Source organism: Heterocephalus glaber, unplaced genomic scaffold (genome assembly GCF_053883595.1).
Source record: "Heterocephalus glaber isolate CG9 unplaced genomic scaffold, H.glaber_assembly_v1.0 deba00001523, whole genome shotgun sequence".
Lineage (NCBI taxonomy): Eukaryota > Metazoa > Chordata > Mammalia > Rodentia > Bathyergidae > Heterocephalus > Heterocephalus glaber.
In genome coordinates this window covers 30,704,958-30,730,111 of record NW_028258327.1, presented here as the reverse complement: position 1 = coordinate 30,730,111, position 25,154 = coordinate 30,704,958, and the positions used below count along the sequence as shown (strand labels likewise).

Below are 25,154 nucleotides of genomic sequence, written 5' to 3'. Positions count from 1 at the left end.
TGGCAGTACAGCCAAGAGGCCGGGGGGGGGGGGTCCAGTGGATCACTGCGGGCTGGATGGGGCGGGATCCCTGAGACCGGGAACCCCACTGAGGCATCCACAGTTGTGCCTGTCTCAGAGGCCTTCTTTTAGTATTCTCATTTTATAGTTGGAGACACTGAAGTTTCTAGAGTAACTTGTCAAAAGAAAGTGGTGTGCTAGCTATTCAAACTCGCTTATTTATTTATTTATTTATTTTTGGGCTGGGGATTTAGCTCAGTGGTTCTGCCACCTGCCTCGCAAGCTCAAGGACCCCAGTTTGATCCCTGGTACTGTTGTGCCCAGATCACAAAAGTCCCCAAAGACCACCAAGGAGCCGATTCCGATGTAAACACACGAGGGTTGTTTATTCAAGCTCGAGCAGGGGCACTCAACCGTCACCGACGCAGCGGATCAGGATTGAGAGCCCCGAATTCCAAATCAGCAGGGTTTTTATTGTGGCTACTGCAAGGTTTGGGGATGTTTCATTTAGCAGTTACATGATTGGTTGATATTTAGCAAGCATGGGGGGTTGAGGGGTGGCTACATGTAGAGTTTATGGGAAAAAGGAACAATCAGCACATTGACAGAATGTTCTATAGATAATGGGCCCGGGAGCATCTGTTTTCTGGGCAGACAGAGGATTGAGTTAGGAGCTGTGTCTCTTTTTTTTTATCTGTTGTCCCACAGCAAGGACATTTTATCATTAGTTTATGGGCACAAAGGAGACTAGGGTAATAGTTGACTTCAGTGAAGTGGAATTTATGTCAAGGCCACTTTACTGTCTTATATTTAAGATGGAGTCAAACTTTAGTTAGGTCTCACAGTACCAAGAAAAAAAGTTCTTACTTCTCTGAGTTGTTTGGAAGACCAAATTAGTCCTCCATAAGGGTGAGAAACTGAATCTCTGAGAAAGGGAGAAATGATCTTTCAAAGCATCCATGAGCCAGTGGGAGAGCTGGACTGGTCTCAGACTCATGTTCATTTTGGGCCTACAACTACGTGGCACACTAAAAGTTGTAACTATACCTAAAAATGAAGTGATTTGAGTCAAAATCTTTTCTCCTTAGAATTATTACTATTCTAGATACACACACACACACACACACACACAGATTATCTGCCCCTGAGGAAGTATAGTACTGCATTAAATAACCCCCTTTCGCAATTCCTTTCATTAATAATCGGACATTTACATGTCAGAGATGATCTGCATATACAGAGAAGACACCAAAATTAAAGAAACAGGTTTAAAACAAAATGTCTTTTATTTGAATATTGAATACATCCTGTTGGGATGCAGAGTGTGCTGAGAATGGAATTCTTCTCGAGACAAGACAAAACTGGCAACATATACAATTAAAGTGGGAAAAATAAAATTTCTAATAAAACACAAGCACCAAGTAGCAGCTACATTAGTATTCTGTGAAGTTCATATAAGGAATTATTTCATCAGATAATTTGCAGTTTAACTTATTTGAGTCATGAGTATTTAGAATTGTCAAAAATATAATATATATATAAACAGATGTACATATATGTATTAGACATAGCAAATGAAAGTGTATCATGATTTATTAAATACCTTTAATGAAAACAGTGCTTGACAATTAGAAACAATTAAAACTCTGTTTAAAATAAAGTCAGATTCATGTTCAGATTAGAGGTGATAGCGTTACCTTTGTTTCTAACATAAAACACTTAACATTCTGTACTGGAATTTATCTTTTAAGGTACAGATAATATGCCCTGCCCACTGCAGGAGAATGACAAGTATTTAGTGTGCAGCTCCTCTGGAAGCTCAGAGCAGCAGCAGGACAAGTCTGAGGATCATCAAGAGGCTGCATGAAAATAAAAGAAAGGCAAAGGAAGGGTCACTCTTACCTGGCCTGGACAGAAGGGTCGCACAGGACACGGAGTCATAAGCCAGCCATGGTTTCTGCGGCTCTCTCTCAACTCCATTCTCCTAGCAGGAGTGACCCCATCATCCCTGCCCATACCCAGCTGAAAAAGGTTCACTGAATAAATGAGAGAAATTAGAACGCGCTGTCCTGGAAACCTGCGATGAGGACTTCTGAGAGAAATGTGTGGGAAGAAACAGCAACTTTCAAAAGCTAATCAAATAAAGCAACTTGAAAAAAAGAATCAGGGAGCTGGGTGTGAGGGGATAGGCCAGTAATCCCAGCACTCAAGGGAGGCTGAAGCAGAAAGACCCCAAGTTGGAGCCCAGGCTGGACAACTTAGTGAGACCCCATCTCAACAAAGGTTTTGAAAAGGGGGGAGGGGCCTAGAGATGCAGCTCAATGAAAAGGCCCTGGGTTCAAGTCTAAGTACCACTATAAATAAATATCCAGGAACAACTGAGGGCCCAAAGAAGGTTATTATTACACTCTCGGCTACTTTCCTCTGCTTGGGGTCTTCTTAGTCAATAAACCATACTTCTGATTCTTTTCAACACCAAGAATCATTTTTATAACTGGAAAGCTGTCCTTTGTAATCACATTTTTCCTCTTCCTAGAGACCTAACACATAGCCACATTAAAAAATTCTACAGAGCGGGGCCGGGGATTTAACTCAGTGGTTCCACTGCCTGCCTTGCAAGCACAATGTCCCAAGTTTGATCACCAGTACCAAAAAAAAAAAAAAATTCTACAGAGAAACAGAAAGAATATTAAAATTATTCACTATGCTACAACTCAGAGAAAAGACACTAACAGTTTAAAGTATTTCCTTTTTATCTTATTTTACATACATTTTTATTTTTTATTTACTTATTTTTTCTTTTGAGACAGGGCCTCCCTATGTAGCTCAGGCTGGCCTTGAACACACAGCTATCCCCCTGACTCAGCCTCCCTGCTGGGATTACAGGTGTGAGCCACCATGCCTGGCTATACACAGACATAACGGTTTTTAAAGAACTGTACACACTGCATTTGGTGGATTTTAATCTTGTTTTATTTATCATCATGTGATTAAGATTTTCCAAGGCCCCTAGTTTTTGAAAACGTGGAATGCAAGTATCTGCACAATATTCCATCAAATGGACAAACGTCTACTGAAAAATATTTATTGAACTATTGCCTTACAGTGCATTTCTAGGCTGCTCCTAATTTTTCAGTTTATCATATTTTCCATGAAAAATAAAGTTGCAATGAACATTAGTATTTAGGTACATATCATTTCTTTGAAATAAATTCCAAAAAGTAAAAATATATATCAAAGAAAATGAACAAGTTTATAGCTTTCAACATATTAAAGGCAGTTTCTAGGATCAATTAAAAATATTACCTCCAGGGCCTGGGATTTAGCTCAGTGGTTCCACACCGCCTGCCTCGCAAGCTAAGGACCCAAGTTCGATCCCCAGTACCAAAAAAAAAAATTACCTCCAATTTTACATTTGATAGTGTACTTAATCTCACAGATACAACTATTGGGTCAAAATATGAGAAACTTGAGGCTATTTATCTTTTTAAAACGTATTAAATTTTTCTCCTTTAAAAACTCAAAATAACGGCATCAGACTGTCACTGTCCAACTCTCTAAATGAGACTTATGAAGGTATTTATTTCTTCAGATGAGTTAATCTTAAGGAAAAATGAGGCTAAACGTAGCTCTTTATTCTGCAGAAGTTAAATGAGGACAAGTGATCAGATATGCAGATACCTATGTGAGTCCCGTAAGGGTGTTCGTGTGTACTCAGAGGCCAAAGACTCACTGATCTCTGATATAAGTCTTTCTAGCTATGCATATTATGATAAAAATTACTTTGACCTTTTAAATTAAAACTAATTTTTGATTTAAAAAATCAGTACTTTGGGCTGGGGATTTAGCTCAGTGGCACCACACCTGCCTTGCAAGCACAAGGTCCTGAGTTTGATCCCTGGTACTGAAAAAAATCAGCACTTCAAAATGGAAGAAGAAGAATGTAGATAAAAATAGTTCTTACCTTAAGCCTGCAACCAGCCCAGCGGGCATGATTTTCTTGGATCTCTTAAATCTCACACCCATTATGGTGGCCAGGAAGAAAGCTGTAACTGAAAACCAAGCCAATCCATGAACCAGAGCTTCAAACATGCTATCAGTTCTTGCTTGTGAAACGAATGCATATCATTTTTCAAAGCTTTCAATATAACTCTTTTATATAGTATTGAGTTGCTGTTTTCTTCAACATTAAAGCACTACATTAAAACACTTTGTAAGCTAGCTTGTCAAAAAGTTTCTGAAAAAACAAACATGCTAAAATTCATCCCTGAAATATCCTTAAAAGTCTTTTTCTAGCCTTGATTTCTATTCATAGGACACTCTTGAAAGGCTAGAACCATGTCTTATTGAACCAACCCCAGAAACACTAGGTGGTATACTTGGGCAACAAGAGACACCCAAGAAATGCTTAAGCTGGGTGTAGTGGTGCATGCTTATAACACTGTTGCAGAAATCTCAGAAAGAAATACACAGAGACACAGAATTTGGATAAAATAATAAAATTTCTTCTCCCGAGTGGACAGGAATGCCAGAAACCAGTCTGGTCCGGATCTGCGCCCCCTTTGTTCAGCATTTCCCTTTTTATATCCTTTTTAGCCATTATCTCATCCCTAGTGGTCTTTGATATGTAAATTCAATTCCAGTTCCTATTTACAAGTCACAGACACAAGATAGGCCATATACATTGTACATTCACCCTGGCTTGGTAACTTTGTTAGGTTAATGAAGTTACTAGTTAGAGTCAGATAATCCTCACCTTGAACAAGGAGTTACAGGAAAAGCAAATCTTAAAAGAACACATTACTTATTTTGCTTCTACAACTACCTTAATATTCAATCTATTAAATTATCTAAAACTTTTCCGTTATCAACACCTGCACTCTGGGAAGCTGAGGCAACAGGATCTTGAGTTTGAACCCAGCTGGGGCAATTTAGTGACTTAGCAAGACCCCGTCTCTAGGCCACTGTGTTCTCTCTTGCATGGTGGCCCACCCTCACACTGTAGAGTGTACTTCTTTTCCTACTTTTACTTAGCCCAAATTTGCACTGCAGAGCCTGTTTCTTTTTTTACCTTTAATAAAACTTTGCTACTACTACTACTACTAAAAAAAAAAAAAGACCCTGTCTCTAAATAAACAATAAAAGGCCCTAGGTCCAATCCCAGTACCACACACACACAAACGGTGATTCAATGTAAGGAAAATAACATTTTTTTAAAGTAAGATCAAATTATAAACTAATACCGAGAAGAAGGCTATATTTTCTTTGTAACATTCCCTTTGGGTGGATTTGATGTCTGGAGACTAATAATATGTTATTCAGAAGCACTGCATTAGCCTTCTAGAAACTACAGCAATAGGACTATGGAGGTGGTTTTATGTAAGTGGTTAGGGCAGTGATGGCAAATCTTTTAGAGATGAGTGCCCAAACTGCAACCCAAAACCCACTTACTTATCAAAACATGCCAACACAGCAATTAAACCTGAATACTGCATTTCTAGTTTAGAAAAAACAATTCATACGTTAACATCTTTCATTTTAAAAAGAAAAACAAGTAACATGTATGCCATAGGTTCACCTTTTTAGAATCAGTATTTTCTTGGCAGTGTAAAAATTATGCTAAATGTATATTTATAAGAATAAGTAGGAAGTCCAGGAATAATTCCTTGCTTTTTCTAATTTAATTTCATTTTTCTAGTAACAAGTTTTATAGAAAATTGAGTTGGAAGGCACAGTAGCAGCACTACTATTTTTTATCAGTTTTGTCTAGCAAGAAACAGAGTTGGGGGCCGGGGATTTAGCTCAGTGGTTCTGGCGCCTGCCTCTTGAGCGAAAGGTCCTGAGTTTGATCCCCGGTACCGAAAAGAAAAAAAAAAAAGAAAGAAACAGAGTTGTGCACATGCACATGGCCACTTAACATCTACAACACATTTTCTCAAGGTCTGATTTTCTATAAGTGGGCAAATGTGTTACTCACACAATGACAGTTTAACATCTCGTTTGTCACTGGATACCCTGTAAGCTCCATAAGCAGCCAAAAACCCAACAAAGAGACCAGCAATCAGAGATGGAACACCACCTGTGGGGAGAAAGTATGGGCTCAGAAAGAGAGTTCCAAAACAAAAGCAATTCATCTTACATTTCAAGGGTAATGCATGCACCTCCAAATGTATTTCTAGTTGGGCATCAGAACCGGACAGCACCAAAAGATAAGTTTCTAGGAAATGACTGTTTCATGCTGAGCCCTAAATGCAAAGCAGAGGACTGTCACAGCACACTCCAGGGCGAGGGTAGGAATCACAGGGGAGAAGGAAGGAACCGTGCCTTGTGACAGTGGCTTTGCCACTGCATGATCCTGGGGAATCAATTGACTTTTTTTATGCTACTTTCTGTTTGTCCCTATTCACTTTGGCTTAATCTTTTTACTAGGAGGTTGTGATGATGTCCAATGAGATCCGATGGTACTGTTAGCTCACAGAGGTAAAAGGAGAAAAGCACAATGCACAAAGCAAGGAAGGATTTGGTCCCATATAATTAACAAATCTTCAAGCCTCATCAGGACTCAAGGACTAGAAGAGACCATATCAAGAGAAAGGATGACCCAGCACATGACCCAGCCAGTCAGCCCCCAAGTCACCCACCCCAGACACCACAACACATACTAAGCACTGCTCCGGCACTGGACTATGACATAGCTAGTGACATGCTAGTGACGTGACACTCAATCATTACTTCATAGCAATCATCTTATTTAAAATCTATCAGATTAGAATCTCTGAGGGTAGGACCAAGGTATCTTAATTTTTTTAATATCCATGGGAAATTCAACCAGGTTTAAGAACCATTACAGTACATGCACACATGCACACACATGTGTGTGTGCATACACACTCATGCACACAACCTTCCTCAAATCCCTCAAAAAGGTAGGCAAAAATATCTAGCTGTTCTTTTCTGGGTTTGTAATAGAAGTTATTTAGACATGTCTCTGATAAAAAAATATTTTTCAGTAATAATCTTATCAGGATTTTGAACTGGGTGCTCTTTAAAGCAGATTATGAAACATCATCTTGTGAGGACCTACAGGTCTTCCTTGGGTACTGTCCTTGTTTGTCCTTCCAATATGTATCACAGTGATGTACATACTCAGAGAAGAATACCACACAGAACTCTAAGGTGAATTACAAACAGCAGCAGGGACTCTCAGAGAACAACAACCTGTTCTGAAGTCTTACTTCTCTAAGGAAGTAAGTTAACTTGTAGCTGGGTAATCTGCTTTTTCACTCAAATTCAAATTCACCAATGTCGCAAGTAAAACTCCCACTGAAATACATCTTTATTTTTTAAAATTTCATTTAAGAAACAGAAACAGGAGGTACCATGACTATAAAGGCATCTACCTTAAAACCAAGTAAAGTATAAAATCTTGACCTTGCATTTTTTTTCCATAAATCTTTCAAGTAATCAATTAGGGTTTTTTCTCTTCTTTTAGATACAAAGACAACTTTGGATGTAATTTCTAAGAACTGTATTGACCCACAGTATCAGCGTAAGTCAGTACTTTTACACATTATGTAAACAAAACAATTCTTATTTAGTAAGAAATGAGTGGCCCTAAAGAAGATTAAATCAATTAATTGTGCAATTCATAATGGCAGGTTAAATTAGTCTTATGGCAGACGGAGGCGCAGAAGCCCCAGGTTGGAAGGCTCTATCACGCTCAGCCCAACAAAACCCCTTCCCTCCACAAACCCCTTCCATGACAAGCTGGTCTTCAGTCATCTCTAACGTATCTCTGGCCTCTTGTCCCACTTACAGACCCTCAGATGATCCTAGCACAACTACCAACTGCCCACAAGCTCCCTTTGAAGAAAATGCTGTTTAAGGCTTACCTCCCCGCTTATATCTTAAAATGCTTCCAAACGTCACAAGGGCTGCATAACCAAAACCGATCAGGTCCATGGGTGAGGCAGCAGTTCTAAAGCAAGGGGAAAGGAACAAATACACAGAATAAAAGCAGTGTACATAAAGGTGATAGGTACCCCACAGAATTACAGAAATCAACTTCTCTGCTCTACTAAAAAAAGGGAGGCTCAACCTTCACCTCTCCCAACATTTAGCCACTGTCCTCCCATCCTTCTCACACTCAGGCAACTGTTCATCAGTCAGGTTAACCAGGCATTCATTCCCTGTAGTAGCTGGTCACGAACTGACTCAGAAGATCGGAAAAGAGGTGCTGCGCTCACCTCAGACTTCTGCCCTGGTTGGCTGGGTCTCCTCCTCCCTGGACCCCGGACCCTAACACTACCATCTTCACTCTGCACTTCTGTGCCTGTGATGTCTTCTTCCCCTCCACCTTACAGAATCTCTGCTACCCTCTGCACCCCTGCCCTCTAAAACTTCTCCCCTTCTCCTTGGCACTCCAGCCTGCTCCGGCAGACCAGTTTGGGGCAAATGGCTTCGTCCTCCTCTAAATTCCCTGACTTCCACCACTCCATCTTATAATTCTTCCATATTTGTGCAGATATTCATCCTTCCATTCTGTCCTCACTGGAGGACAAAAAAGGGGTAACATGGATGTTCAGAGACCAAAGCAGAGATTCACTTTAAACATTTGCTTTGTCATTTGCTCCATTGCTTGCAGCTCTTCTGTGGTGACACAGACATTCACACTTAATGGCAATCACTGAAAAAATGTAATGAAGTCCTAGCAATGAGTTAATTGAATGGCAGTGAATCCTACTGTGTGTGTCACAGCAGCAGGCTAATCCCTAGTAAGAAGTCCCATTCAACTCCTGCCTTGGACTTTATGATGCAGCAGTTTGTCGGCCACAGGCCAGGGAAGTGGCCACTGGATGTTGCTCCTCAGGCCACCCCCTTCTATCACCATGTCCCTCCAAAGTGAGGAAAAGAGACTAATCTAAAGTTCCTTGCAGTCTTTTTGTTTTGTTTTTGAGATAATCTTACTATGTAGTTCAGGCTGGCCTTGAACTTGTGGTGATTCTTCTGCCTCAGCCTCCCAAGTGCTGGGACTACAGGTGTGTGCCACCAGGCCGGTTCCTTGCAGCCTTTTAAAGCCCAAGATTTCTAGTGGTACTCTAATATCTTAACTTTCTAACATCTCTATTTCTTCCATGGGAAAATTATCTTTGTAAATACGAGGAATGGTGTATATGAGATTTCTTGTGTATTTTTTCTTTTTTTGGTACCGGGGATTGAACTCGGGTCCTTGTACTTGTGAGGCAGGTATTGGAACCACTGAGCTAAATCCGTGGCCCTCTTGTGTATTTTTTCAATTTTCTCATTGCTTATCAGTTAGGTTAACCAGGCTTTTATTCCCTGTGGTAACTAGTAATGAATTGACTCAGAACAGAAAAGAAGTACTGAGCTCACCTCAAGGAGTCAGGGACAACTTCCTATGAGGAAGGTCTGAGGAGGAGGGGAATTCTGAGAATAGGAAGAACACAGGAGAACTCATCTATACCCAAGAGGTGGCAATGAGGGACCTAATGTGTAGGAAGGACCGGGATTCAACATCACTGTTGACTGGATGTTCGATAAACAAGTAGTTATAATAATAATGAGGATGATAACGTGTTTGAGCAATTACCAGGAGATAGGTGCCATTCTAAGGCCTTGTATGTATCATCTCATAATTACTACCTCGTGACACTGCAAAATAAGTGCTACCTTTGCTATCCCCACTCTCTAGGTGATGAAACTGAGGCACAGAGAAGGCAGGCAATGCACCAAGGTCACACAGCAGAGCCAAGATTTCAGAGGCAGGCAAGTCTCACATATGCCCACTGCTCCAATAATAATAACTACCTTCTCTTTCACCTATATTTAGGCTTGGTGTAGGTCAGGTCATTTCTATTTCAGCACACTGAGAAAACAGAAGTAGGGTGAATTTGTGAGTCAGACATTCAATGAATCACACCATATCACAGCTTACATTTAAACTCATTTCCATTCAATGACATTTACTGAGCATCTTCTTTGTCAATGCAGTAAAAAGCCAAGAAAAGCCCTCACACCTGGCCTTGGTCTTAGGACCCATGTAGGGTGCAGCAGCAGGAGGAGGCAGATGTGAATGAGCCTCATGAGATGCCCAAGAGAGGATGCTCAGGAAAGCAGGACTAGGCTGAGTAAAGCTGTGTGCCAGGAAGAAGCAGTGCACACAGCCTCTCGGCATGAGAAAGAAAGCAGGGCACTCCTCCAAATGAAAACAAATCCAGGGGGTCGGCAAGAGAGGGCCAGGTGAGAAACCCAGGGCTGCACACACAGGTGAGTCCTCGTTTGAACAGGAGCCTGGCTTCTGTCCTAAGGACAGCAAGGGATTAGTGAGGTTAGCCTCACACTCAGACTTGAATTCCAGCGACTGCATCCTGGCTGCAGTAGTGGGAGATGAATTAGAGCAGGGCAGATGAGAAACTGGGACATGGCTGTGATGAACTGAGCAAGAGCTTAGCTGAAGGTGGGAGCCTCGCCTAGCGAGCTGGCAATGAGGGTAGAACAAGGTGAGTGGACTCAGGTTCAAGAGGCAGAATCAACAGGCCTGGATGTGGGGACAAATCAGAAATGACACAGCCCTTGGCCTCTGGCTGGGAAGGTCCATCAGGAGAGGCAGGAGTGGAGAACCCTGAAACTATTCTTTTACACAGAGGTGTATGGTGGGGAGAGGGGAGCTGGCCGGAGAGGACAGGAGCCATTTGGTCAACAGACAGGAAAACACCCTTCCTTCAGAGCTGAAGCTCAGCAGTTGGTCACTCAACAGCATGTTATTTGGGGCTTAATTTTCTCCTAACACCAAGCAGGATGAAAGGCAGATTTCCTGTCTGTCCACTGAGTGCCCTCTCTTGAGGACACATTCTCTTTATCCTGGGTAGGGCTACTTCTGTTGGGATTCTCTCTCCTCTTAGCCAGTCAAGTGCCCTGCAGGCAAATCTAAGTTCAGTTCATCTTGGTCCTCCTCGCAGCTTCTAGCACGCTGCCCTGCACCAGTCAGAGCTGAGTATATATCGAGTGACTGGGTGAACGATCAAAGGAGCAGCTTCTGCCTGGAGACCATGGGTCTCTACCTTCCCACCCTGCAGCTATACTGCCAGGAGCCAAATAGCTCCTTAATGTCCTTAGTGAGCTGACTGCTGTTTTAAGGAGGCAAAAAACATCTACTTCCAATGCTTGCAAAACCTTTCCATTCTCGCAGAGAAATACTGACAAAAAGCAATTAACCTCTTGCTCCTTTTCCATGGAGAGGCCAACTGGCGAGGCCAGAACCACATTAAAGGCAGAGGGATAAAAGGGATGCGGCCGGCAGGGCGGGAGCCCATCACACGCTCCAGTGGCAAACATCTTGGCCACAAAGAGGCAAAATGATTTACCGCCCTGCGTTCCAAACCAGGTGCAAGGCCATGCCCGGGCCCGAGCACCAAGTTCTCCAAAATTCGGAGAATTAAGAGATTTCCTGTACACTATTATAGACAAAACATCTCTACATGCTAAGAGTATAGCAATTACCTACTCCCTGAGCATGAAAGACAATTTTGAGCGAAGGTAAAGGCTAAAGCCCTCCCAGGCATTTTTGCAGTTGTCCGTGACCACCAATCCAGCTCGGGAGTGGTGGGTAGAAGGCAGGCAGGGCGGGGGGCGGGGGGCGGGGGGGGGGGCTTGATTTAGGGCCAAGAGAAGACAGAATTCAGAGAATTCCCAGAGGGAAAGAGCGATGGGGGGATGGGGGGTTGTCCTTGTAGTTTGTCCGGGTGGGGATGTTCAGCAAACGCCCTTTCATTTCTGTGCCTTTGCAGGAAAATCCAACTGTGGGAACGCACAGCTCAGCGCAGCCCCGAGCCCTCCCCGCAGCTGTAAAGACAAGAGGTAGGGGCCTACCAGCGGAATGCGCGGTACCTGACGTCCGATCCGGCCCACGCGGTCTAGCTCCGCGCCCCGCCCACGCAGACCAGGCCCCGCTTCTCCGCTATGCGCTTGCGCCACGCCCCGCCCGCTCTCGCCCCGCCCCGGAGCCCAGGGAAGACCTCTGCTGCCCGCTGCGGGACTGGCTGGGTGTAGCAAGGATTCCAGAAGACGAGAAGAAGAGGTATTTTGTAGGGTTGTTTTTGTTCCTTAACCCTCCCCCGTGCTGGGGATCTTACCTGGGCTCTCCTGCACGCTGTGCAAGTGCTCTACCTTTGAGCTGCAGCCTGTGAGGAGATTTTTTTTTTTAACAATGAGATTTTTAAACAGTGAAGTTCATTCGTCACTCCAGAGACTCATGGGAGCTCTACATAACCAAAGCATTTTACATACTGTCTAGCAGATTGTTCCCATTTTCAGTAGAGGGAACCAAAGATCAGGGAAGTGATATGACTAAGATATCCAAAGTCAGAACCCAAGTTTGTCTGGTTTTGAAGCCCCAATGCCCTTCCTGACATGATAGGGTCATGTAGCTGTGGTTGGGAAATAAAAGTTGTGGTTTTTATACATCAAGCCAGGGACTGCTGGAGTTTGATATCTAGGAGGAATGGTATGCAATCTGAGATTTGGAAAGCACTTTAAATCTTGTCTAGCACAGGATAATCTGTCCCCAAGAAGGAACCTTAAATTCTCATCTCGTTTTGCCTTTTATGGTATGTAATTCTAACCCTTTTATACAACAGTCCTTCAGAAATTTGAACGCTGTCTTCTAGGAGCCAAGCAGCTCTGGGATTTTATGGGGCTGAGAATATAAGAATTCCTCAGAATACAAAAAGTAAAGAAAGAACCCTAAGACACACATTAAATCTTATGAAAATTGTTTGCTGGGTCTATCCCTTGCACATAAAGTATTTTAGGGAAGCAACATGACTGTATTTAACTCACGAAAAGTCCAGCCTGGTTCTGGGGAGTTATAAAATCCCTGAAGATTCCCAGGAGAGTTGATGGTAAGACGCTGGAATGTGGAGGAAGAGGTATCCTGAAGTTTGCCTCAGTTTCCCCAGTCCTCTTTCCATCCTTTCCTATGCACTCTTTTCCCCAGCCTCCTCATCCTGTCTGTGCAGACTCCCAGAGCAGTTTCCCTAATGAAGATAAGATGAAAACCTTCTCGAAATGCCTCTTTATGCCAATGACATGACCTAGGTAAATAATTCCCCCTGCACCTCGGTACTCAGATTGAAAATGCAGCTCAGACTAGATGCTCTGAGATCCCTTCCATGCTGCCACTAAAGTACTAGGAGCTGCAGGCAGCCTCAAGATACTCTTCAAGGCATCTCACCTAACTTGAAAGAAAAACTTTGTATACTGTGGGAATTCCATACTCTCAGATATGTGGAAGCAGGATTGATCTTAGCAAAGGGACCACATTCTCTCCACTCATAGGCCATTAGCTGCTACCTCCTCCAGCAATTGCTAAGGCTGCAGCCTAAAGGGAGGGCTATGTATAAAGCTTTCTATTCATGATCCACAGCAGATTCTTAAATTCCAGTGTGACATCAACTCCTTTGTCATGCTGGAGAAATGCACAATATGAGGCTGCAAAGGAAGCCAATTTTATTGAAAGATATTACCAAATTACTAACATTTAAATCTGTGGTTATGAACATACTGTAAGATCTAGGGGTAGTTCTAATTATTATCACATTTTCAGCTCCACATAAATATTTCAAGGTAACTATAACATGCAAACATCTGTGATTCCCAGTGATGACAGATACAGGGACTAACACTTCTGTGGTTTGTTGCCTAGAAAAAATGTTATATTTCAGTTGGAGGTTAGTGAAAATAGAAATTTCTGTTTTCCATTGAAGTGTCTGGATATCCTGATTTCTGTCCTCAGGCCCCTTGGGATTTGTAGATCAAAATTCCCAATCTATGGTAATGTAAGTTTTCTTAGCTCATATACAGGTAGAACTGGAAAAAGGTAGAGCAAGGTCAACATCCCAACTGACAGGCTGGCTCCCCACACAGGGTCTTCCACAGTGTCGCCACAGCTTGGCCAATGCTATGGGGTCCTGAGCCTTGTCCTCACTGTCAAATGTTCAGAAACTCAGTTTCTCTCAGCTCTTCCAGGATTGCCCTCATTTTAAGAGGTGAAAACCAAAATCACAGGGACTTATTTATTTTTAAAGCCCACTTCAGATCTTTGATTCTTCTCTTCTTTCAGATCCCATGTGATAATTATCATTTAGCCTCTGTTAATCAGTAAAGGAAATTTTGAGCAAGCAACCAAGCATATGTGTTATGTATACAGAGTTTCTCACTAAATTTGATGCTATACTAACATGCTATGGATATTATGATACAAATACATCAAAATAAGATCTAAAAGGAAGACATGGATATAGTAGGATTAAGCAAATATTTATATTTAATAAAAAATAACAATGACATGGTTCCTTCTGTCTTTACAGAAGAATGTTTCTACTTTTTCTGTTTCCTTTTCAAATAATACTTATCTAAACTGCAGGCCTTAGGACAACTTTCTTTTCTTTTATATACTGGTAAAACTCTACATAGCTAAATGTTAAATCCACTCTGACCTGCAGCTCTGCTCTTACAACCCATGTTACACTGGTTCTTACTATCAGTCCAATGGGATGACATTAAGCTAAAAATCCTCTCAACAAAAGTGTTTCTTAGGAATTTACTTACTAGCAACGGCAAGTTTGTAGGCTTGTAGGAATGAATTTCATTTCTCTGAAGGTGTCCACCCACATTGTATCCACAGGCTTGCTTTGACAGAACAACTATAAATAAGGTCCACTTTGTATAAACTCATCATAGAGGCGATCCATGTCTAAAATGTCCATCTCATGGATGTAATTACTAATCAAATATCTCAGGGAGAATGGTTTTAAAGCACGGAGGTGCTGGGTGTGGTGGCTCATGCCTGTAATCCCAGCACTCGGGAGGCAGAGGCAGGAGGATTGCCTGCAGTTGAGGCCAGCCTGAGCTACACAGTGAGTTCATGGCCAGCCTGAACTACAAAGTGAGACCCTGTCTCAAAAAAAAAAAAGCACAGAGGTAATAATTTAACTGATGAAATCAAAGTTGGAGTCCAAGTAAATTACAATTTTAGTTAGAAAATTGAGAAAGTCCTGCTGACTTGGCTGCACTTTTCTGATGACATTTTTTAAAGTTCCAAAGCAGTCTTGAATCCAAAAAATGAATCATTTTATCTGTTGCACGAGCTTCTGTCTCAAACTATCTATCCATAATACCAGGTAATTCAGGAGCTCTCAGTCCATCCTTTTCTAGGCTTCTTCTGGCCTTTTCAAAGAGAACCAGTGTTGCAAAAGCAGCATATAAATTTCTGTTGTACTATAATCCTTCCAAATATCCTCATTGTTAATATACTCCCAAATTAGAGGACATTCTTTGGGCCTACATTTTGAAAATATGATTTTATGGTAGGCCAGTATTTTAGCATCTTTTGTATGGTTGGCAGCATCATACCTACAGGTCTAAAGAGATTATCTCCTTCCACTTCTATAAAGCCAAAAATCTCCTCAAGTAGTTCTCTACTTTTTCAGGAAACTGAAAAGTAACCAAAAACTTTCATAACAAGTCTCAATATCACCTTTAAGCAAATCACACTCCCTTTTAATACTGCTATATGTGTGTATGCGCACGCGCTCGTGTGTGCTGGACATCGAACAGGTAGATCTTTTCCTTTTCTTTGTTAAGAAGTTTATAGACGGAATAGAACACAACATAATTTACGGATAGATGAGCTAAGTGCAGTTGGTATTTAGATGAAATATCAACAATATTTATGACCTCTCCAGTTTGATTAAGGTGCTCACTGGAATCAGGAAATGGGCCCTTCTCTTGTCTCCGTTGGGCTTGGTCATGGTGAGCAGTGACAGGGGCAGCCAGGTGGTGAACTTCAGTGCAGGGAGAGAGACTACCGATGCTCTGCTTGAGTTTGAATACTGGCCTAGATATGGAAACTCTCTATATTTGTGTACAACTCTGTAGTATTAACCCAGAAGCTTTATCATCTCTTGTTAAAGAGTTTCTCGAGGCTACCGAAGCCAATCTAACAAAATAAGTGAAAGATCTATACACTGAAAAGGACAGTACTCTGAAAAAGGAGATTGAAGAGGATATCAGAAAATGGAAAGATATCCCCTGTTCTTGGATAGGCAGAACCAATATAGTGGAAATGGCCATATTTCCAAAACTGTTAAACAGATTTAATGCACTCCCAATCAAAATACAAACAGTATACCTCACAGAAATAGAAAAAACAATCCCAAACTTTGTATGTAACCAGAAAAGACCTAGACTAGCAAAAGCAATTTTGAGCAGCAAGGATAAGGCAGGGGGCATCATAATCCCCAATTTGAAGTTATATTACAAAGCTACTATGATAAAAACAGCATGGTACTAGCCAAAAACAGACCAGAGGACCAATGGAACAGAATAGAAGATGCAGAAACAACTCCAAGCACACTCATTGACCTTATCTTTGACAAAGGGGACAAACACCTTCACTGGAAGAAAGATAGCCTCTTTAATAAGTGTTGCTGGAGAAACTGGCTTTCCACATGTGGAAGATTAAACCTAGACCTGTACCTCTCACCATGCACTAAACTAAAATCTAAATGGATCAAAGATCTAAATATAATAACAGACACTTACTTTGCTGGAACATAGATTGGTAAATCTCTGGAACACATAAGTGTATGCAAAGACTTCATGAACAAAACCCTGATTGCATGGGAAATATTATAAACAATCAACAACTGGGATCACATCAAATTAAAAAGCTTTTGCACAGTGAAAGAAACCACCAACAGAGTAAAGAGACATTCTATTGAATGGGAAAAAAGTTTTACTAGCTACTCCTCAGACAAAAGACTAACATCTAGAATATATAAAGAATTTTTAAAAATCAGATCCCTTGACTTACTAGGGAAAGAGTCTCCCAGCAAAGACTCTGAGCCAAGCTGCTGGGGGAAAAAGAAGAAAAAGAAAAAGAGAACTCCACAAGAGGATCAATGGGATGGAGTTGGTCCTATCCCAGGACTGTCAAAGTCCCCCAAAGGGGTTGAGATGTTGTGGCATCCATCGGTGGTAAAACCATATCTGACTCTTCTAGCTGAAAGCTCTAACCCAGGCCCCTTGGAAGGCTCTGCCGGATCTCTCCAGAACCTCTCTGCCGGAAATTGGAAGTTTGCAGCGTACATCCAGGCAGCTGTCCGAAAAGAAAAAGGGCTCCCCATCCTTGTTGAACTTCTGAGGATGGATAACGATACAGTTGTCTCTTCTGTGGCAACTGTCTTGAGGAATATGGCTCTAGATGTCCGCAACAAGGAGCTCATAGGTAAATACGCCATGCGAGACCTGGTCAACTGGCTCCCTGGTGGCAGCGGCCCCAGCATACTGTCCGACGAGACGATGGCGGCCATCTGCTGTGCTCTGCACGAGGTGACGAGCAAAAACATGGAGAACGCAAAAGCCTTGGCTCTGACTCGGGAGGCATAGAGAAGCTGGTGAACATAACCAAAGGCAGAGGTGACAGATCCTCTCTGAAAGTGGTGAAGGCAGCAGGCCAGGTCTTGAATACATTATGGCAATATCAGGACCTCCGGAGCATTTATAAAAAGGATGGGTGGAATCAGAACCATTTTATTACACCTGTGTCAACGTTAGAGCGAGACCAATTCAAATCACATCTTTCCTTGTCCACTACCAACCAACAGATGTCACCCATCATTCAGTCAGTTGGCAGCACCTCTTCCTCACCAGCACTGTTAGGAATCAGAGAGCCTCGCTCTGAATACGACAGGACTCAGCCACCTATGCAGTATTACAATAGCCAAGGGGATGCCACACACAAAGGCCTGTACCCTGGCTCCAGCAAACCTTCACCAATTTACATCAGTTCCTATTCCTCACCAGCAAGAGAACAAAATAGATGGCTACAGCATCAACAGCTCTATTATAGTCAAGATGACTCCAACAGAAAGAACTTTGATGCATACAGATTGTATTTGCAGTCTCCTCATAGCTATGAAGATCCTTATTTTGATGACCGAGTTCACTTTCCAGCTTCTACTGATTACTCAACACAGTATGGACTGAAATCAACCACAAATTACGTAGACTTTTATTCTACTAAACGACCTTCCTATAGAGCAGAACAGTACCCAGGGTCCCCAGACTCATGGGTGTAGCGTAAAGATGGTTGCTCGACAGAGGAACTTTCTTTCTAACCTTGTTTGGATGGAGAGGAAAAGTCCGTCATGCTGATCTGATGATGAAATGTGAAAGTGAAATGAAAGGAATGAGTGAAGAGCGTATTTTTTTTCATTTTGAGGAATTTTCAGGGAAGTAAGAAAACTTTTGGGAGAGGACTTTCTAAGCTCTGTTTAGGTGTTAGATCTAATTACTTGTAGATTCTATAGTCTGGTGAAGGTGTGGGTGATGTGACGAGAGGTTTGAGAAATGGGTGAAATGAGATGGGGAATGTGTAGGTCAAATCAAATTAAAGATGATTTTTTTTAATGTGAATAAAGTTATGTTCTGATAGTTTGTACAGAAAAAAAATAAAATGGATGCCCTTCATGTTTTATTGCTATTACTAAATGTCAAGATTGTATGCTATTATGTCTTGTAAATTTCTTTTGTTGGTGTAAATATGAAAATGCCACATTGGTTAAGTGCCATCATTTGTAATGCAGTGTGTCATTTGAAAAGAGATTTGAGGAATGGACAGCTTAAAAATGGGAAACCCAAGGAAGTGTTAACAATTAAAAACAAACCATGACATCTTCTGTTTCACAATGAACAGTGTACTTTGGAAGCACAAAGTCCGGTCTGATACAGCAGCACCATGCCCATTCCCTGCCTCTTTCATGGGACACTTCACTGCCATTTTCTATGCACATGAAAGAAAAATAAATGTGGAAATCTCATCCTTGGAAACGTGTTCCCTGTTCTTCCCCCCTCCTCCCCAGATGTAACATGGAAAACCAGACTTAATAAACAGTTTGTGAGATGGACCACACCAAAAAAAAAAAATCAGATCCCTCATATTTAAAGACTCAGACCAAAAAGGGGCATCTGAAATGAATAGACACTTCTTAGATGATGAAGCACAAACTCCAAATAAATATATAAAAAATGCTCAACATCGCTAGTCATTCAAGAATTGAAAACTAAAAACAAAAAAACAAAAATACTGAGATTCTATCTCTAGAAAGAATGGCTATCATCAAGAAATCAATCAATAACAAATGCTGGTAAGGCTATGGTGAAAAGAGAACTCCTCTTCATTGTTGGCAGGAGTGTAAATTGGTACAACCATTATGAAAATCAGTACAGAGATTCCTCAAATGGAAGAAGAGGTTCCATTTGACCCAGCAATGTCCCTTCTAGGTCTCTTCCCAAAAGGAGTTAAAAGCATCATACTATAGTGATATATGCATACCTATGTTTATAGCAGCACAATTTCTTTTTTTTGTTTCTTTTCTTCTTTTTTTTTTTTTTTTGCTTCCAACTGAGTTAGTCTTTTTATTCTTTTGGTAATCTCTTCAAGGTTAACTACTTCCACTGTAGATGATGAAATACATAAGCCTCCACTTCAAATGTTGGCACTGCTATGAGCATAGTCTTTTCCTCTTCACTGAAACTCAGAATTAAAACTTTGGTTCTTGTCTTATATTTCAGTCCCAGTAGTTTCCACTGCAGAAGTTATCTGAAGACGGTCTTATGCTTTCTAGCAGTGGTCTGTGACCAGCCTCTATCTTCTCCATGAACACTATGATGGATTTAGTTTATACATGTATTAAACTAAGAAGCATTCTCTCAAATGACTTTAAATGCACTTTAGTTTTAGACAACCTACATGACACGCTCTTTTTCCCTAAAAAACAATGCCTCCACTCCAAATAAATCACGGTCAAATAAACGAAGCATTCAAGATGATATCAGTCCCATTTGTCTAAAATCTTGGTATTGTGTGGATGACAAGCAGCAGCCAGTTATGACAAGTGATAGATCCAAGGTAACTGCCAAATCCATTAACATTTTTCCATTTCTAAACCATCCTTAAAGAAAATCATAAATGGGGTCACACCATCCTCACGGTAGTCCAGGAGAGCAACCATGCCATCTGGATTCATGTTTGCACCAAGAAAGAACTGATAGTTTTTGAAATTATCAAGGATGTAGCAGCATAATTTCTAATAGCTAAATCTTAGAAGCCCAGATGCCCATCAACAGATGAATGGATAAAGAAAATGTGGTTCTCATACACAATGGAGTACTACTCTGTAATGAAGAGGGATAAACAGGACATTTTTAGGTAAATGGGTGCACCTCAAGACCATGATGGCAAGTGAAATAAATAAGACACACAAGTTTAAATATTATGTTGTTTCTCTTGTGCGAGAAACCCAAAGGGTTTATAAGAGGCAAAATGGAAGGTAGCTATGTGGAAGTAGGAAGATGTTCAAATGGGAAAGGGAACAAGGGAGGGAGCAGGGAAAGGGAAGGAAGGGAAAGGAGATTTATAAAGAGAATGGAAGGGGAAAAAATGGAAACAAACATTTGTAAATGGGGAGGGGTGTCGGGTTGATAGCTCGAGCAGTTACAGGGGATGCCCAGTCACTTGAATCAAGAGTACAGCAGGGGATGAAAGAATAGTATAAAAAGAACAAGGAATAAAGAATAACAAATGATAGTTTATTACCTGAGGGGCCAGGAATTGATTTTAGATCACTCCTGGCTAAAGACCATGAGCTCTGGGTTAGTCAGTATTTATGATTATACAGCATATCAAGGGGGCATGAAGACAGATGTAAAGAATAACAGAACTAATACACTAATGAGCCAGGCTGTAAACGGGGAATAACCGAGTGTTCTTGTGAAGGCCAGGTCACAGTTAACAGGGCACCTGTGCTATCTTGGAGGTCACAGCTAATGAGCCACCTGTGTAATCTTTAGCTAATGTTTGATCTTAGAGAATGGTTGCACAGAGTCATAGTTCCCGAGCTGCAGTGTTTCCTTGCTATGGAGACATCACAGTCTCATTGATCACTGAGACCTCAATTGTGACCATTGGCATAGCGAAGTCTATCTCCAAACACCAGCAGAAAAGTCAATTAGCGATTCACATTTAGGCCTTGTGGTGATTCATAGTTTTGATCAATAGCCAAATTATAAGCCAAATTAATAATATCTAATACCTGCTCAGTGTAGTGTTAAGCTGGTCTCCTACAGAGGGTAAGAAGGCTTGAAAGGAGGGGAGGGAAATGGGAAAAGAAGAATTAAAACATATTATATACAGGCACAAATTCCCTATAATAACTGTGATCACTATGTATGGCAAATATGTACCAATAAAAGGTTTTTAGGGCCTGGGATTTAGCTTAGCAGTGCCATTCCTGCCTCGCAAGTGCAAGTTCCTGAGTTCTATCCCCAGCACTTAAAAAAAAAAAGTTTTTAAAAAAGTGAATGGGAAAAAAGGCTACTGAAGCACTAAATGCTACTAAAAATACAACAAGCTGACTTTCTGGAGGAATCGTGATATGTCAAGCTCTGTAAGAGAGTTTGAAGACTGCGTTGTAGTCAAGGATGTACAGTGAAATCACTGTATGTGGCAGTGTACAAAAACTTTCCTTTTAAAAAGTTGTGGTAGCGTACACCTTTATTCCAGCACTCAGGAGGCTGAGGCAGGAGAATCACTGTGAGTTTGAGGCCAGCCTGGCCTATATAGTGAGTTCGAGGCCAGTATGAACTACATAGCTAGACCCTGTCTCAAAACAAAACAAAACAAAACAAAACAAAATGAATTATGAAACCATAGCTTTGTAAATCAATGGAAAGTGCTTTATAGAGAGAACTAACAGATATGTTTACATCCCATCTTATTCAATTTTTTGTATGGCCTTAATGAGTTAGGGCTTAATGGCTTTGGTATTGCTGTGGGAGAGCTTTTTTAAAATTAATTTTATTGGTACATTTTAGGTATACAATACAGTTACATTCATCATTGGAAATTTGCACCTTTACATAATCTCTCTTGGTTCTTATTTTTTCCCCCTTCCCCTGCCCTCCCTTCAACCCCTCCATCCCTCCCTATTTACAAAGCCTTTGTTTCCATTTTTTCATTTTCTCATATTGATTCCATTCCCTTCTTTCCTTTCCCCTACCCCTCCCACTTCTCCTTCCCCTTTTCCCCTTTTCTTCCTAGGTTTTTCAGTTTTTTGGATGCTATTGTGAAAGGAATTGATTGTCCCATTTCTCTCTCAGTGAGTCTGTTTTTTGTGTACAGGAAAGCTATTGATTTTTGTGTTGACCTTGTATCCAGCTACTTTACTGAATTTAGTTAAGTCTAGAAGACTTTTGGAGTTCTTGGGGATTTCTATATAGAGTATCATGTCGCCTGCAAAAAATGTCAAATTGTCTTCATTTCCTATCTTTATTCCTTTTATTTCTTTCTCTTGTCTAATTGCTATGGCTAATGTTTCCAAAACTATATTGAACAGGACTGGTGATAGTGGACATCCTTGTCTTGTTCCTGATTTTAGTGTGAAGGATTTCAGTTTTTGACCATTTAGTATGATATTGGCTGTTGGTTTTTCATAGATAGCTTTTATCAGCTTGAGGTAGAGATCGTCTATTCTGAATTTTTGTAGTGTTTTTATCATAAATGCATGTTGGATTTTGTGTGAGAGCTTTAATTAAGCAGTCCATTTATCAGATGCGCACATCTTCTGTGCCTGGGTGAACTACAATGAAACCCATCAGGAGTGATATGTAGTATTTACAACTTGTTGATATTTCCATTATAAACTTTAATTTTGAATTGTTTACACATAGTAACTGTGGATTTACATTTTATTAGGCAGAAGGTTGACAAGATTTCAGCTACCATTTGTGATTTCGTTTCTTAATGTTTACCAGAATCTTGTTTTTAAAATAAGAACACGGAAAATATTTCTTGTAATCTGCTCTTTAACCAAGAACATTTTAGTATGTTAAAAGTTTTAGGCAATTAATACTGTGAGGAAGATCATTTTTGTATTGAATAAAAATAAAACTTCTAGAAACTTAAATTTTGAAAGTAATGACAGTTCTTAGCTTAGTATTGTTTGTAGTATGCATCATTTAAAGCTAACGAGATTGGCTGAAAATTCTTTTTAAGTTTTATGTCCTATAAACAAGGGCCTAAAGATATTTTAGAATTTATTATAAACAAATAATAAATGTTATAAATAAATATTAGGGTTTATAATATACATTTAACATTCAAATATAAATTGATATAAATTAATATAATATAAATTTAAATACATTTAAATATAAATTTAATAATTAAATGGAATATTTAATTATTTAATAAATATATTGATCTGTAGTATAATATAAATATTATACATGATTTATTTTTACATGCAACATATAAAATTCCTTTTTATTTCATCACAGAAAAGTAACTGGAATGCTTACCTAACAATCTTGAGTGACTATTTAATAAATCACATAGATACATAATATTTTCTGAAGAAGAAAGGATTGCAGTCATTAAACAAAAACCAATGAAATGTGTATCAGGAATTATGATATTCTACAATCCTTTTGTGTTAAAGTTTTAACTCAAAGTGATGATTCAAAAATAAATTTCAGAAAGTTTAGGATAGATTTGGTTCTGTTTCTTCAAAAGAATCTCTAATTTTTTTCAAGGCTAATATGAATTTAATCAGATTTTCCTATTTCTTAGGTCTTAAACTTGCTCTGCTTCCTCCAGCACACTTGACTACATGTAGCTCAGACAATCTGATCATGATCCAGCAATCCTAATTCTTGCAGAAATCAAATCCATACACAGGGAACCTTGATGGAGCACACCGCTTACCCTCTCCACACTGGCTTCTCTTTAAAAAGAAGAAATTGCAATCCTCTTGATCTTCTGGTGTTAGCATCCATTTTTACAATAAAGTCAACAATCTCTTTAAATTGGAAAAAACGGTCTTTCAAGACTCTCTTGCTGGTACGCCAGCTCTCGTCACCAACAAACGTATCCGCAACGATAGGGTCAGACACAGTGACAAATCTTACAAAGAGGTTATGAGTTTACAAGTTAGAAAGTCTTACATAACTTAGGAAAGATGGATTCCCAAAATTTTAACTGAAAGAATTACTGACAGAACCACTATGAATGAGACAAAGGTTACATGTTTGGTATAGATGCTTTGGTAAAGAGTTGGTACTGACGCTTCCTCTGAAAGCAGCTCACAAATCTGCACTACCTTTTTCCTGAGATTTCACCCCTGCCCTTGAAGACAACAAAATCTAAGCCTGCAGCACCCAGGGGCAGGGAAAAAGAAAACAAAGGCACCTGCCACAGCTTTGGCCCTGGGCATTCGACATACTCGAACTCAGTGTGCCTAAACACCCACTTATAAAAGTTCCCCCTCCCCCTTCCCCTCCCTCTCCCTCTCTCTCGTGACAGGAGCCCACGCGGCATCCACCTGGACAGAGCGAGGCAGCGATGGATGGAGAGGGTGCGGGGTGTGGATCTCGCAGGACCCGGTCCCGACCCGCCTGGGCCCCGTGCGACCGCACACTCCCCGGATCCCCGCTAACTCCACGGACACTTCCCGCCACGCCCCAGCACCTGCCCTGCCTCCCCGCCCTGCTGCCGCCCCCGGTCACCTCGGCGCCGTTTCCGCCCGAGTCCGAGACGCCGGGGTCCGGACCCGCGACCTACCTTCGGGGGCGGCTGAGTGACGGATCCGCGTGGCGCGAAGCGTCCCCCGGGCTGCTCGCCCTCAGCCTCACACCCTCCTTCCAACCGGGAAAGCCTGGCTCTGGGGCCTAACGGAGTGGTCTGGGCGGGACCACACCGCCAAAAGCGCAATCTCATTGGTAAGTTCTGCGTGCCACTCAGCCGTGCAGTAGCGTCCCATTGGTCATAACAGCACGCGCTCCAAACCTGGGCGGATTTGCCTCCTGTTGCTCCGCTTGACCCAGCGTGGCAGAACGACCCCAGAGTCCAGACCTGCCAAGTTCCCTCCCTTCGCCGGCTGAGATAGCAGCCTCTTGCCCTCGCGCGCCGGTGTCAAGCTCCGCCAAAGTGAAAAAGATAAAAGTTCACAGCTCCAGAGCAAAACAGCCCTAAAACAAATAAAGCAAATATAAATGAGAAAAGTATAATTAAG

The 25,154-nt window shown here is 41.1% G+C and overlaps 1 protein-coding gene and 1 pseudogene across 9 annotated transcripts; one reads left to right on the top strand and one right to left on the bottom strand.

Moving 5' to 3' along the window:
* Positions 1 to 1,267: 1,267 nt before the first annotated feature.
* Positions 1,268 to 24,841, bottom strand: Tmem14a (transmembrane protein 14A). 9 transcript variants are annotated; one of them, XM_013067169.3, is made up of 8 exons: positions 24,704 to 24,834; positions 12,859 to 13,055; positions 12,153 to 12,200; positions 9,829 to 9,886; positions 7,893 to 7,978; positions 5,978 to 6,079; positions 3,965 to 4,052; positions 1,268 to 1,859 (listed from the first exon to the last, which is right to left on the bottom strand). In XM_013067169.3, exons 5-8 carry the CDS (start codon positions 7,960 to 7,962, stop codon positions 1,820 to 1,822), a joined length of 300 nt encoding a protein of 99 aa, XP_012922623.1. In that variant the 5' UTR covers positions 7,963 to 7,978; positions 9,829 to 9,886; positions 12,153 to 12,200; positions 12,859 to 13,055; positions 24,704 to 24,834; the 3' UTR covers positions 1,268 to 1,819. The 9 variants fall into 9 exon arrangements, with proteins under 9 accessions (XP_012922623.1, XP_012922622.1, XP_087044272.1 ...); XM_013067168.3 differs by lacking the exon at positions 12,859 to 13,055 and having other exon boundaries at positions 24,704 to 24,819; XM_087188146.1 differs by lacking the exons at positions 9,829 to 9,886; positions 12,153 to 12,200; positions 12,859 to 13,055 and adding an exon at positions 23,849 to 24,046 and having other exon boundaries at positions 24,704 to 24,824.
* On the top strand, positions 10,505 to 18,305 carry LOC101726024 (plakophilin-4 pseudogene; annotated as a pseudogene).
* Positions 24,842 to 25,154: the final 313 nt, after the last annotated feature.

Excerpts from the sequence above, each read along its gene's own strand:
- Tmem14a (XM_087188146.1), bottom strand. The coding sequence starts at position 23,919 with ATGGATGCTAACACCAGAAGATCAAGAGGATTGCAATTTCTTCTTTTT. Across the intron at positions 7,979-23,848 it reads GAGAAGCCAGTGTGGAGAGG|AACTGCTGCCTCACCCATGG; the intron begins GTAAGCGGTGTG and ends CCCTTGCTTTAG. Across the intron at positions 6,080-7,892 it reads TTTAAGATATAAGCGGGGAG|GTGGTGTTCCATCTCTGATT; the intron begins GTAAGCCTTAAA and ends TTCTCCCCACAG.